The 14,030-nt window shown below is 39.5% G+C and overlaps 1 protein-coding gene across 4 annotated transcripts in view; it reads right to left on the reverse strand.

Annotated features, from left to right (window-relative positions):
• Sytl5 (synaptotagmin like 5) overlaps positions 1-14,030 on the reverse strand; it is a 342,067-nt gene that overhangs the window by 230,642 nt on the left and 97,395 nt on the right. For 3 of the 4 annotated variants that reach the window (XM_059250096.1, XM_059250098.1, XM_059250095.1), the window contains exon 3: positions 2,078-2,559. In XM_059250096.1, coding sequence (XP_059106079.1) covers positions 2,078-2,196 — 119 coding nt within the window. In that variant the 5' untranslated portion in view covers positions 2,197-2,559. The remainder of the gene's footprint in view (positions 1-2,077; positions 2,560-14,030) is intronic. The other variant, XM_059250097.1, reaches the window with a different exon arrangement.

A 14,030-nucleotide genomic window follows, 5' to 3' on the forward strand; every position in this document is an offset into this window, starting at 1 on the left:
AAATGTTTATCTTACTTGCTTTTCTCTAATCTTTCCCCTTCCTTCTCTTCCCCCAGGACTGAAATGAAAGAATGAATCTCCAAACAAAGGTGGAAGGCAGCGTCTTAGCCTGAGTTCATGGGTTATTGATGGTACTAAGTTCAGGCTTTCTTAGTGGCCATTTCAGTGGAACTAGGCATGCAGAACAAAACAGTAAATTTGTGCTTTAGTTTTTCAGTCACCACACAGAGAAGATCAACTTAAAGAACTTTTTGTCAGTTTTTAATGTTTGATAAAAGGTGTAGTAACTTGAGATAATGGCATACAGCTGACAGAATGATCAGTAAATGCCAGGCTGAAGTAATGTAATATTTTCTGTTCTGTTCCATTTTACTGATGGCAGTGGTAATACCATGAGTGTGTTTTCAACAGGGTCATCAAAATAGCTATAATTATAAAAGTATCTGCTATGGACCATTCCCAGGCATGGCCACTGTTGCACTCACAACTGTAGACAGCTTTGATGATAAATAGGAGTCCTACACTAGATTGGAACCATTCATTTTCTGTGTGCAGGTGGGGAAAGGTTCACAAAGCCCTGCTCATCCCTGAAATTTTTTCAAGACAGGGTTTCTCTGTGTAGCTTTGGTGCCTTTCCTGGAACTTACTCTGTAGCCCAGGCTGGCCTCGACCTCACAGAGATCTGCCTGCCTCTGCTTCCTGAGTGCTGGGATTAAAGGTGTGCACTACCACTACCCGGCCTGAAAATTTATAAACAGCTAAGAGTTGCTACAGGAGAGAGCGTTCATGAAGCCTCTCATTTTCCAGAATATATAGTAAGTTGAAGGTTGCTGGGGGAGGAGGCGAATTCACAAGCACGTATATCAGCTTCCTTAATCTTTACAGCAGCGCTATGAGGAACAATGTTATCATTATTGTTTTTGTTGATGAAGAATCTAAATGACAGAAATTTGGGGCAGTAGTAGGCAGTTCTTCTATTATTACCTGAGATGAAAAAACTGAAAAAGAAAGAGATTTCATTCACTGGATGCTTGTTGATCTTATAATAAAAACTCAGAGCCAGATATTAAGCTAAATGCTGAAAGATCAGAGAGACAAAGGAACAAGCCACAGCCACTTCTCACCTCGCCCACTCCTCAGCCTATCCTGTCTCCACTAATCCTCAGACTGCATGCCTCTGAGTCCTGAGCCAAAAGGGACTAGTTTCTGTCTCCCCACGCCTTATATTCCTTTCTCTGCCCAGCCATTTCGCTTCCTATCTCAACCTTCCTAGTGCTGGGATTAATGATGTGTGTGCTTCCCAAATACTGGGATTAAAAGTGTATGGCACCACTGCCTGGCTCTGTTTCCAATGTGGCCTTGAACTTACAGGATCTCTGTCTCCTGAGTGATAGGATTAAAGGTGTGTGCCATCACTGCCTGACCTCTATGTCTAATCTAGTGGCTGACTCTGTCCTCTGACCTTCAGGCAAGAATTACTGGAGTACAACAAATTATCACCACAGCTGTTTGGCTCTGTTTTTGGAGACTCTTGAAAAATATGATGACAAGAGCATGTAGTAAGGGATGCCTAACCACCTCATGGTGGTCAGAGCAAGAAACTAGTGTCCAATAACCCCTTTAATGGTCATGCTTTTAGTGACTTAAAACTTCTAGCTAGATTCCACTCCCTTCCATTGGGACAACGACCTCAACACATGAACCTTTGGGGGACACACTAGATCTAGATCTGTCAGGTTTAAATGTATGATGTCAGTCTATGGGTTTCCATGTTTGAAAACTTGGTCCCCAGATGGAGGCATTGCTTTGAGAGTTTATAGATGCTTTCTAGGCATAAGGCTTAACACAGGCTCTCACAGGTGGAAGTTGAGAACTCTATAGGCCAGCTCTGCCTCTAGTCTGTTTTTCTGTTTTCTGGACTTCTGAGATACCATTTTCAAATATTTGGGCTACTTCTCAAAAGTCATAAAGTCCCTGATCAGTAGCTGTCTCCAGTGCGACTGTCACATTTCCAATTAAAATTACCACAAACAAATAGAAAGCAGTGAAAACGGGCCAAGCAAAAACCATGCATTACCTTATTCTCTTGTCTTCCACTTTTTTCAAATATTCATCTCTCTTTAGGACTCCCAGGATCATTTCCTTCTCATGATCTAATAAAAATGACAGATTGATGAACTCTGAGTTCTTAGACATGGTATTTCAGCAGCAGTTCTGTGTGGCAGCAGTTGAATCTTCCAGAAGGCAAATGGATATTTACTATTGTTAAGATAGCCCCCTGGCCAACCTGGAGTCACAGCTGTTCAGTTACAAGGGCTTTTATAAGGTCTCCACAGATTTGCTGACGAGTGCTGGGTATTCTTTCAGGTTACAGAGAAAACATGTGCTACTGAGATTACAGTCCACGAAAGTCATTGTTTGCACTGAAAAAACAAGTCTCTAAAGCCTTTGCTATGATACACAGTCAGCAGCTAAGACTCACGAATGTTGCTGAACCTTGATCTCTCCAAAAGCTTCAGAACAGGAACCAATTCCTCTGGGCCAAGAATGTAGAAAACACTGAAAAGGTGGAAAAAACAAAGATGAGAAAAATTAATTAGGTCATATCACACATAGCACTTGTTCAATTATTTAATTTTTGAAACATTGGTGTACCTAGCTCAAGCACAACTTTCAAATTAATAAAAATACATGGACTGTGTGTGTGCGTGTGTGTGTGTGTGTGTGTGTGTGTGTGTGTGTGTGTGTGTGTGTATTTTGTACTAGTCACAGTTCTAGGTAATCACTGGAAACACTGGACACATCCCCTCCAGGTACAGGGAACAACCATGCTAAAAAAAGAGACGCATTTCAACTACTTCTCTTGACAACATAAGAAGGTCACCAAGACCTAGACCATGTCCTTAACTTTAGTTTTGCACCTGGACTCTCTTTTTATAGCCCCTTAAGAATGATGATAATCCTGAGAGGAGAGAGATGGTTCAGTGGTTAAGAGCACTGACTGATGTTCCAGAGGAACCAGTTCAATTCCCAGGTCATCCAGTGTCTGGTCACACCAGGATAAAAATAAAAAAAAAATCTTTTAAAAGAACGATAATTCTTACAGTTGTTTGTCAGATTTGGGGATTGCTACCATCTGAAAATACCATCCCTCAGGGTCCCTTAACACCTATGAATTACAAGCTACATAGTTTCCTTGGTTCTTGTCAGGCATCTAGACATAACTAAATACCTACTCAAAGGCTGCTATAGCACAGCCAACTACCCATGATATCAACCTGACCTAACAAATGTTAGTCAGTGAAAAAGAAGAAGATCTTTTTCAGAGCTCTGTAACTTTTCAAAGCCACTAACTAACGTATTTGTTGTATTCAGAGTATACCAACTACAACATTGCTGTAATGATTCCAAATTGAAATGATTCCTACAGACCAAGACGTAGCCCCGTTTGAGGAAATGTCCCAGGTCCCTCCAGACTGGATTTACTCAAGGCCTTTTGTCAGTCTACAAAGACCATTACTTTAGTTTGTGGGGATTAGAAATGAAGAGGAAGCAGCAAGGTCAAGGTCAAGGGAGACCCTACCGAAAATACAATGCTTGGCATTTTCTACCAGTGTCAATTGCTGCCTCCCCAGATAATGTACACAATTTGCTTTTCCATCCTTGTGTGTCTCATCTGTTTTTAAGCTGAAATGGAAAAAATAATTGGAAATTCAGTGACTGAATATATAATCCCTATAGTCCAGGTTCACTTGCTACATACTTTATACTAAAAATAAAATCAGATTTCATATGTCCTACATGCATATTTTACAGAATGTATTTTTTAAAATATTCAAGGGGTTGGGAATGCTTGAATCAAATTAACAGTTATGCATGTTTTGACCTGCAGATAGAAGTCTGTACTCTCAAAATCCATGAGTTTGTCCTGGGAGTAAATAAAGGAAGAGAAGGCTGACAAGATGAAATAGTAAAGGTGCTTGGTACCAGACTTGATGAGCTGAGTTTGGTCCCTACAATCTACATGGTGGAAGAAGTGAACCCACTCCAGTGAGTTGACCTCTGACCTCTACAAGTACATGCTGTGTACACCCACCCACTCATTCACTCAATAAATAAATACATGTAACAATTGATAAAGGAAAGGAAGTAAACCATGAAGTGACAGATAGAGGGGAATTTAAAGAATTTAACAGAAACCAAATTGAATCGACAGAACGTAATTAGCAATATGACCCTTTTGCTCATATGTGGACTAATAGGCTAATATATTAGTACCTGAGTTGGTGTATAAAATGGTGACCAAAGAGATCATAAGTAGTCAAAAGTTCATCGAGAAAATCCGGCTATTTCCTCTGGAAGGCAGGACTGGACTGTGATTATAATTTAATAAGATAGAATCTTACTGAAGATTCTGAGAACACAGAGTGGAAGAAAGAAGATGGTGAGCCTGGGCAACTAGATGGGAGACTTAGATGGGAGACTAAAGGAGATAGATGCCCCTCCCATCAGGAAAGAATCATCTGGCCTCCAAGTAGGAATAACTTGCTACCTTGAAACACATGTTTCATGCTCAGTGATGGGACTACTGTCTAGGAAAATTCCATATCATTAATTACTAAAATCATATAGCAACTCCCTTGCTCAAATTTCATTTTCTTCTAGATCCTTCTTAGATTAAGTTGTCTTCCCAGAGAGGTCTCCCTTCAGGAGTGAATATTCTAGTCCTGTCACCAGAGCCCTCTGTGTTTAGTTTAGTTTGAACCCGTATCTCATCCACTTGTTCATTGTGTGGTAGCTAAATTGCATTTCTGAGCATTTGCACTGAGGACTAACCTGGCTGTAATTAGTTTACCTAACTATGTGCCAATTTATGAAACCCCTCTTCAGCTAGACTGTAGCTCTACTTTGAGAATCCTTTACCACCAATGCCCTTTAACAAAGCAAAACAAAAACAAAAACAAACAAAAAAAGTGAGGAAATGAGTTAACTATTCTCATCCTTTTTGTTAAACACACTCTGAACACTAGTCAAATTAGGAGACATAAATTCATTTTTACTTTATTCTTCCTTATGTAAATAGAGCTGTGGGCTTACACACTTCAAATGTGTATTCTTCCCTGTGTGGTTAATAGGCTTGATGAACTGGGCTAAACTCTTCTGCTTGGGACATTGGTCACTTTGGACATGTCATTAATTCCGGTGGTCATCAAAAAAGTTACATCAATAATTACCACAGCTTCAAACATGTGTTTTTTTTTTTTAAAAAAGTATCTGTTTTGGACAACACACAGTAGAAAACAACAAGGGCTAATAAATGACTGAGTAAAAAAATAGGTGTGTCTGAGTATATCTCATTACTATCTATTTAAAAACAATTTCTCTCCTCCTTTCCGTGTGTGTGTGTGTGTGTGTGTGTGTGTGTGTGTGTGTGTGTGTGTGTGTATACTGATAGGTTAGTGGTCATTAGCTTATAGTTCTTGGACTATTAATAATAATGTTACCTTTCCCCACTTTCACATTGTCAACTGACACAAGTTCTGAAATCGAATCAATAACGATCCCTCAGCAACTAACTCAGCGTCTCTGAGTCCAAATCCAGCCTGCACATGGGCACTTGTCTGAGACCCTAAGCACACAAATGCATTTGTCCAAAGGAACTAGATCTGGTAACATACACACATGTAATCCCAGGCACCAGGGAGGCTGAGACAGGAGGATCACAAATTTAAGACCTACCTTGGCAACTTGGTAAGATTCTTTTAAAATAAAAAGTACACTATATTTTGATCATATTGTTTCCCCTCACCCAACACTTTCTGGATCCTTCCCCTACCTATATTTTTTCATATTCTTTCTCTTTCTTAAAAAACAAAAGCAAACAAAAAACACAAACAAACAAACATTGAGTTCATTTTGTGTTGGCCAAATGAGGTGTGTCATTGTACAAAGAAAAGTTAGCAAGTTATAAAACACTCAATTATTAAGAGGTAGCAGTATAAAAGTTTTCACACAAAGATGCACAAATCAGTAAAAAGGCAGTTCAGTTATAAGAAATAGAAATTCTTCGAAATCCATCTATCAGCCAACAATATTATGGGTGTTGAGAAATTAGTTCTATAATTCATATATAACTCACAAAAAGGTAATAGATCAAGAGCTAATGTTCTTTCTCAACACAGGCCCTGACAGGGAAAACTAAATGCTTTATACATTTGTATATGCCCCATTATTTATAATAGAGATTCATGAGCTTTCTACAAACAGTTGAAGCTTAGATGATGAGTGAATGACAGACTCTCTACCTTGACAATACATGTTCTAATGGCAAGGAGAGGGCATTTCAGAGGTTCATAAACCATTATCAAATGCCTTACAGTCTACAGAGTATGCAGTAACATATTTAGAAGAAAGGATGGCTTTGCGTGCTCCCTCAGGTTTGGTTAAAATTCTACTCTGAGAATTAACAAGCTCTAAGTTTTTGTGTCTTTGTTTATTCATATTTAAAATGAAAATATTAAAATTTATTTCATGGATTTGTTGTTTCTATTGAAATGAATTATTGATAGAATTGCTTAGCACATGCTCAAAAACATTTAGACCTTACCAAAGCTAAACAATGTACCATTAAAATAGATCCACTGAAAACATATCTCCATTTCATTTGATTTACAAAATACCTGGGGCATCTCTGGCTTCCTAGATTTTCTATGAAGACTTTTAGCAACTATTTACCAATATCACAGTCCATTATTAATAATAAAAATTTAATAGTACCAAGACATTTTTAAAATATCTGAAGCCTACAAACTCATGGAAACTGAGCAACTCTCTACTGAGGTACCACTGGGCCAAGGAAGAAATAAAGAAATTAAAGACTTCCTAGAATTCAATGAAAATAAACGCACAACATACCCAAACTTATGGGACACAATGAAAGTGGTGCCTTCATGAAGAATATGGAGAGATTATATGGAAAGACAAACATGGCATGTACTCACTTATATGTGGATATTAGTTGTAAAGTAAAGGATAACTTATTGTAGAATATTATTTTAAGATGTGTTACAGTTGTTTATGTGGTGTAACATTTGTTTAATGATGTGCTTTCTATGGGATGTGCTGGGGTAAGGGAGTCCTAGAGATTGAGGGAGTGGCCAACCAATGACTGGTCTAGCCTAAAACACATGCCAGGAGAGTAAGCCCACCCCTAATACTTCCTTGAGCACCAGGACCTACAGGCTGGATTTCCCAGAGACCTAAGATAGAACTAAACAAACATAATTGGAGGAAAAAGTGTCAATGTAATGATGCCTAACAATGTTCTGCTATACTCTTAGATTGATGCCTAGCACAATTGTCATCAGAGAGGCTTCATCCAGCAACTGATGGAAACAGATGCAGACCCACAACAAAACACTAGGCAGAGCTTGGAGAATCCTGCAGAAGAAGAGGATAAAAGATTGTAGGAGCCAAAGGGGCCAAGGACACCAAATAAAACCTATAGAGTCAATTAACCTGGGCTCACAGGGGCTCAGAGAAAATGAACTGAAAACCAGGGAGTCTGGATGGGACTGATCTAGGCCCTCTGCATATACGTGACAGGTGTATAGCTTGGTCTTCCTGTGGGACTCCTAACAGTGGGAGCAGAGGCTGTCTCTGACTCTTTTACTAGCTTTTGGGACCCTATTCATACTGGCTCACTATGGTGGTATGTGGCTAAGGGAGATATCTGATTCCAGTGCTAAAAGGAGATGGGTCTGAGGGAAGGAAGTCTTTCCCAAGGTTGTTCTCCAAATACCTCGAACGTATATGTACAAATAGTGATCAGTCCACAGTGTTAGCAATTCTTAGGGAAAAATCAATTGGGAAAACTATGAAGGCACACACGATTTTCATAACAGAAGACAGCTGATATATAACAAGCCAAATAACACCAAAAGCTCCTTGGAATTTGGCTTCCTCTGAAGGAATTTGTTGACCCCTACAGGTAGTGGCTTTGCCATAACCAGCTGAGTTCTTATAACATATTCCTGCAGCTATATGCAGCTCACCATGACCAGCCTTAACACACGGGGAGGTGCTTAGTCTTACAGCAACTTGATATGCCATGTTTTGTTGATATCAATGAAAGGCCTGCTGCTTTCTGAATAGAAATGAAGGAAGAGTGGATTGGGGAGTAAGAAAAGAGGGGGAGAGGAAGAACTGTGACTAGGATATGAACTAAACAAATAAATTTAAAAACTGACTTCTATAAAAATTAATATTCTAACCATTTTAGCTCATCTTCATTTCTCATAATACATGTGCACATATCTAGTAGTTATCATGTTCAGCCACAAAGCAGAAAAATATTTTGTTGAGATTTAAGGTCAATGGTGTTTTTAAAACATGATGTTCTATCCATTTGAGTATTTTTAAAAAATCTAAAAAAGAGCTTGTTGCAAAGCATAAAAATGTTCATACAATAGACATGTGCAAAATATCAGAAACTGTCATGAAGGAATGTATACATGAAGAAATCATGGGTCCTAGACTGAAAAGCCTTGTCTTTTCCTAATAGAGATAGAGATAAACAGAAAAAGCCATAATTGGTAAGACAAAATAACAGTTAAGAAGAAGCAAATTGTAATTCTAGGTTGTAAAGACAAGGCATGAGAAATTCACAAGAAAACACCCCCAGTTCAGGATATACTGTTACTTGCTTCCCTATGTGTCAATAGGGAAGAAAGAAGGGAAATATCAAAGCAGTGAAGATTTGCTATTCAGATAGATCGCCCTGGACTTCAGTGTTCTGTGAAACTCTGTTTAGGAATATTTTCTTATAAATACAGCAAAGGGATGCTGTGTGGCCAAGCCTACGGAGCTGAACTCTATTTCAAACAGAGAAACTCTGTTTCAACGTTTCAATGTTGTGTAAGTTGAATTCCTGATAGGATTTTATTTGAAGAAACAGATCCATGACCTTGTAAAGATAAAGAGTGTCCCTCTGCTATCAAGCTGTTGAATGCTTTTAAGCCAAGTAATAAATAATACAGGTTTTTATTTTAGACATTTATTTTGAAAGACCAGCACTCCTTGGTGATTGGTTTAAGGGCCAGTCAGGCAAAGCATGAGGAGGCCCTTGAGAATACCAGGAAATGAGGATCATTATTGAGACAGAGGGGAATTAATTGTTGTAACAAGATCCTGTGACTAGCTACATGTGGGTGGTATGCAAAAGGGAATAGAATGACTCTGAGTTTTCCCACAAGAGATGCCAAGATTCTTAAATGTTTAATGTATGGAAGAATATCTAAGAGTTTTGTTCATAAGTAGGTTTGTGATATTCTTATGTACATTAATTCCAGGGTTTTTGATTTAACATAATGTGCGGAAAGCATAGGGATGCTGATGTTAGAAATAATGTTAACAGAACTGGGGACTCTATGACAAGAAAAGATGAGAAAGAAAAGGTCATTGTGCTTCTGAAGCAAACATCAACAAAGATCTGTTGGGAATTTGAGATACAGAACTTCAAATCATCATCTTTGAGTTCATCAGAGAAACAAAGATTAGTGATATTTTATTGGGAAGCACTAGGGCCTGGATAATGGGTGGTGGCTTAATCTAAGCAAATCAGTGAAATTACTCAGAGAGAAAGGCAGTGTCAAGGGTAGAACCATAAGGAGCAGCAATCTTTAATGAACGGATGGAGCAGCAGGCATGACAGTACACACCTATAACTTCAGCACTTGGTTGACGGAGGTACAAGATCAGGCATTCAAGGCCAACTTGTGCTAGACAGTGAGTAGTACAAGACCAGCCTGTACCACAGTGGGACTCTCAAAAACAGCTTGCATAAGTTTCATAGATGCCCTCCTATGTCTCCTACCATTTGGTCATACTTGCTTTCAAATATTTTACACTTCTAGTATGGAGAATTTGAGCTGGGCACAGTGGTTAAAATTTGTAATCACAACATTAAGAAAGTGGAGACAAGAGAATCAGCTACATAGTGAGTTCAAGTCAAGACAGAACTATGTTAGATCATGTCTCAAAAAATGGATAGAAGAATAAGGAAGATAATGAAAAGGATTAGAGGTATAACTGAGTGGGTGAGGTAGTTGAGTGTATTGAGCTGGGAGTCAAGTTTACCACTCATAGGTAATGGCACAGACCATTGTTACATTTAACTCTCAGCTAACCAATCGAGCAATCTGTTACAAATACCTCCAGGTGCAAAGAGTACCACACTATAGCTAGAAAAGTCACCATACCAATTAACTCAGTCAAATCCAGTGTTATATAATATCTTATTTAGCCTAACAGCCCAAGTTTCTTATAATGTAGGTTAGTATATCCTGAAATTATTTTTGTTTGCGATCTAATTAAATGCAAGTTGAATGTTGTGCTTTTAGTCACCTGGAACATGCTAAATTCACATAGCTGTAGACCTTGTCATAATGGAGATTATTTGGAAGGAAAAGCGGGTATTTAGAATAGTCAACCCCTTGGATTTAAAAAAGAAAAAGAGGAAAGGTTTTGCATTTGGTTAGGAGATCTGAAATTATTATGAACTAAGATGAAAAGAAATAATAGTTCAAGATGGATGCCTGAGCAAGGCTGTGAGGGAGAGGATTATGGATAGTATGGCAGACTACTGGAATCCTGGAGAGTTGCAGAAAGCCATGCATATTCCAGCATTAGTGCAGTGAGATTCTTTTCATAGGGTTGGAAATGAGTGAATGTTGGAAAATGAATGGAAGTAAGATCTTCATGTGTCCCTGGAACACTTGGCAGGTAGGTGTTATGAAGTGTTAAAAATAGGGGCTGGAGGGATGGGTCAGCAGTTCAAAGTACTTGCTGTTCTTCCAGTGGACCTGAGTTCAGTTCCCAGCACCCACTTCAGGTGACTCTCAACAACTTGTAACTCCAGCTTCAGGAGATCAGACACCACTGGCCTCTAAGGACTCATGTGCACATACCCACATGCAAACACAGATATCCACACATGATTAAAAAATAAAAATAAATCTTTTTTAAAGCGTTAAAATAAACACATCTACACATGATTTAAAATAGATCTTTTTAAAGCATTAAAATGTGTTGAAACAAATCAGAATTCGTACTTAATAAGGTCTTTAGTTCAAGCTGTAAGCAGACAGTGTCATGCTCATTTTCCTGGAAATAAGTAATGATTTGGGTCAATAGGGCAATTTAACTCCCCAGTTAGCAGTTTTTACAATCTCCCTTGCTTCTCTGGCCTTCTTGACCAAAATAAAATAATTTTATTTAATATTTATCTGTCAACTACTCAAGCAGGCTACCTTGATGCCAGTAGCAGACATGTAGAATACTTAAGAAAACTGTACAACTCATAGCTGCCTGTCTGAGCCCCTTAAGCACAGCTCCAGCCGGGCTGTCAGAATTTGTTTGCACCAGAGTTTTTGCTAGCCCAAATTTTGATCAATTCTGGATGCCCTCAGAGCCATTCCACGTTGTTCAGGGAGGAAGCACTTCCCTTGGTGGTCTGGTGGGACTGCTGGGAACAGTGAAAACAAGGCAAGGGTGTGAAATAAATGACTATGATTGGTTCAAACATCCCTTGTCAGACTATCTAAGCCTGCTGCTCAGACTCAGGGAGTCAGCTGGGAGGGTTTCTCCTGTGTTGCCTCCCTTGGTATTTGAGCATTAGGCTCAGTAACGGGCTTCTTTTGAATGGGCTTTTCTTACCTCTTTTCAGTTACACAGACAGTAACACAAAGAAAGAAGCATAAGAATGGTGGGGATGGCACAGAGGACAGCAGTGGCAGAGACAGCAGATCCACCGGAAGGCCAAGCTAAGAAAGCTGGCTGCTAAAAATTAATAAAATTTAAAAAAAAAACTAGTGGAAACGCATGAACTGTGAACCAATAGCTGAGGAGCCCCCATGGAACTGGACCAGGCCCTCTGGATAGGTGAGACAGTTGATTAGCTTGAACTGTTTATCAGGTCCCCAGCCAGTGGGATTGGGACCTATCCCTAGTGCATGAGTCGGCATTTTGGAGCCTAGTGCCTATGGTGAGACACTTTGCTCAGCCTTGGTGCATGGAGGAGGGGCTTGGACCTGCCTCATCTGAATCTACCAGGCTGGGCTGATTCCCCAGGGGATACCTTGCCTTGGAGGAGGTGGGAATGGGGGGTGGATTGGGGGGAGGGCTAGGGGGTGGGAGGAGGGAGGACAGGGGGATCTGTGGTTGGTATGTAAAATGAATAGAAAATCTCTTAATAATAATAAAAAAGAATTAAGAAATTAATTTTAGAGGCTGGAGAAAGTTTGCATAGTTTAGGACAATGGGTTCTCTTCCAGAGGATGGGTTCAATTCCAGGATTTGCATGATGGCTCACAACTGTTTGGAATTCTAGTGCCAATGGATCTGATGCCCACTTCTGGCTTCTCCTGGCACTGCATGCCTGTGATGCACAGACAGACAAACATGCAGGCAAAAATATCATACATATAAAATAAAATAAGTAAAGAATAAAATTTTACAAAATGAATTACAATAGATTTTCATACACGTATAATAGAATAACCAAAAGTAGAACATGAATGATCATACAATTTATGATTAAAATGAGAGCTTGACAGATGAAGAAACAAAGAAATACAGCTGAACAATTTAAGAGCAGCCATGGCAGGAAGAGGGGCAGAGGAAGTAGAGAGATGGCAAAAGAAGAAAGAGACTGAGACTGAAGAAATAATAGCTACAAGGAAGCAAAGAACAGAAAAGGCAGGACCCGGTCACTGGAAGAGTTCCAAAGATCTGTCAAGTCATACATAGTCCATCATTGTCAGAAGTCAAGGCAGGAGCTCAGACAGGAACCTGGAGGCAGGAACTGAAGCAGAGGCCATGAAGGAGAACAGCTTGTTCTCCAGGCTCTTGTTCATCCAGCTTTCTTATGCCTCCCAGAACCACATAAACAGAGGTGGCATCACCTACAGTGGACTAGGCCTCTCCCACATCAATCATTAATCAAGAAAATGCCCCCATAGACTTGCCTACAGGCCAGTATGATAGAGGCACTTTCTTGAGGTTCCCTCTTCCCAGATGACCCTCGCTTATATCAAGTTTACATAAAAATAACCAGCATAGGTTCTTTATGGAAATCCATGCACAGTGCTAGCATGAAAGTAGATTGTAACTCCAGGAAAATCCTTTATTGTGTAGTGTTAGGGATTAAACTTGGGGCCATTCATATGCCTGCCTGGAAGCTGTACCACCAGTCACTACCAAGGCATCCTAATCTCTTAGGCCTACACAAGACCATAATATTTAAAAAGCTGAGCATATCAATAATCAAGTTCTAATTAGACAGTCAACCACAGAACTACAGTCTAAGCCTTGGAAGCTCTATTTTTAAATTCAACCCAAAGTTGACCTTCATCTACCCAGATTGCTCTTCTAAAAGAGGATTGTCTCCAAATACAGACAGCTTGCTTCTCCACTTAGTTCTTTGTTGTAGAAAACTATTGTAAGGTGTGTTACTTTTGTTTATGTTGCATTTGCTTAACTCTGTGAAGCTGTGTTACTGTGCCTGTGTAAAACACCTGATGGTTTAATAAAGAACAGAATGGCCAATAGTGAGGCAGGAGAAAGGATTGGCAGAGCTGGCAGACAGAGAGAATTAACAGAAGGAGAAATCTGGGAGACTAGGAAGAAGGAGCCAGAAAAGGAAGAGGACATCAGGGTCCCGCCAGCCACAGAGTAAGAGTGAAACTAAGATTACAGAAGTAAGAAAAGGAAAAAGCCCAGAGGCAAAAGGTAGATGGGATAATTTAAAGTTAAGAAAAATTGGCTAGAAATAAGCCAAGGTAAGGCCAGGCATTTATAATTAAGAATAAGCCTCCGTGTGTGATTTGGGAGCTGGGTGGCAAGTACCCCAAAAGAGTAAAAGAAAAAAAAAAGCAACAACATTTTGGTGTACCAACATGGGCCAAATTTCCATGTAGGTTCTGATAAAGCTGAAAAAAAATGGAGGGAAAGAAAAGAAAAAGGACACAGCC

The sequence above is a fragment of the Peromyscus eremicus genome, chromosome X (assembly GCF_949786415.1).
Source record: "Peromyscus eremicus chromosome X, PerEre_H2_v1, whole genome shotgun sequence".
Classification (NCBI taxonomy): Eukaryota; Metazoa; Chordata; class Mammalia; order Rodentia; family Cricetidae; genus Peromyscus; species Peromyscus eremicus.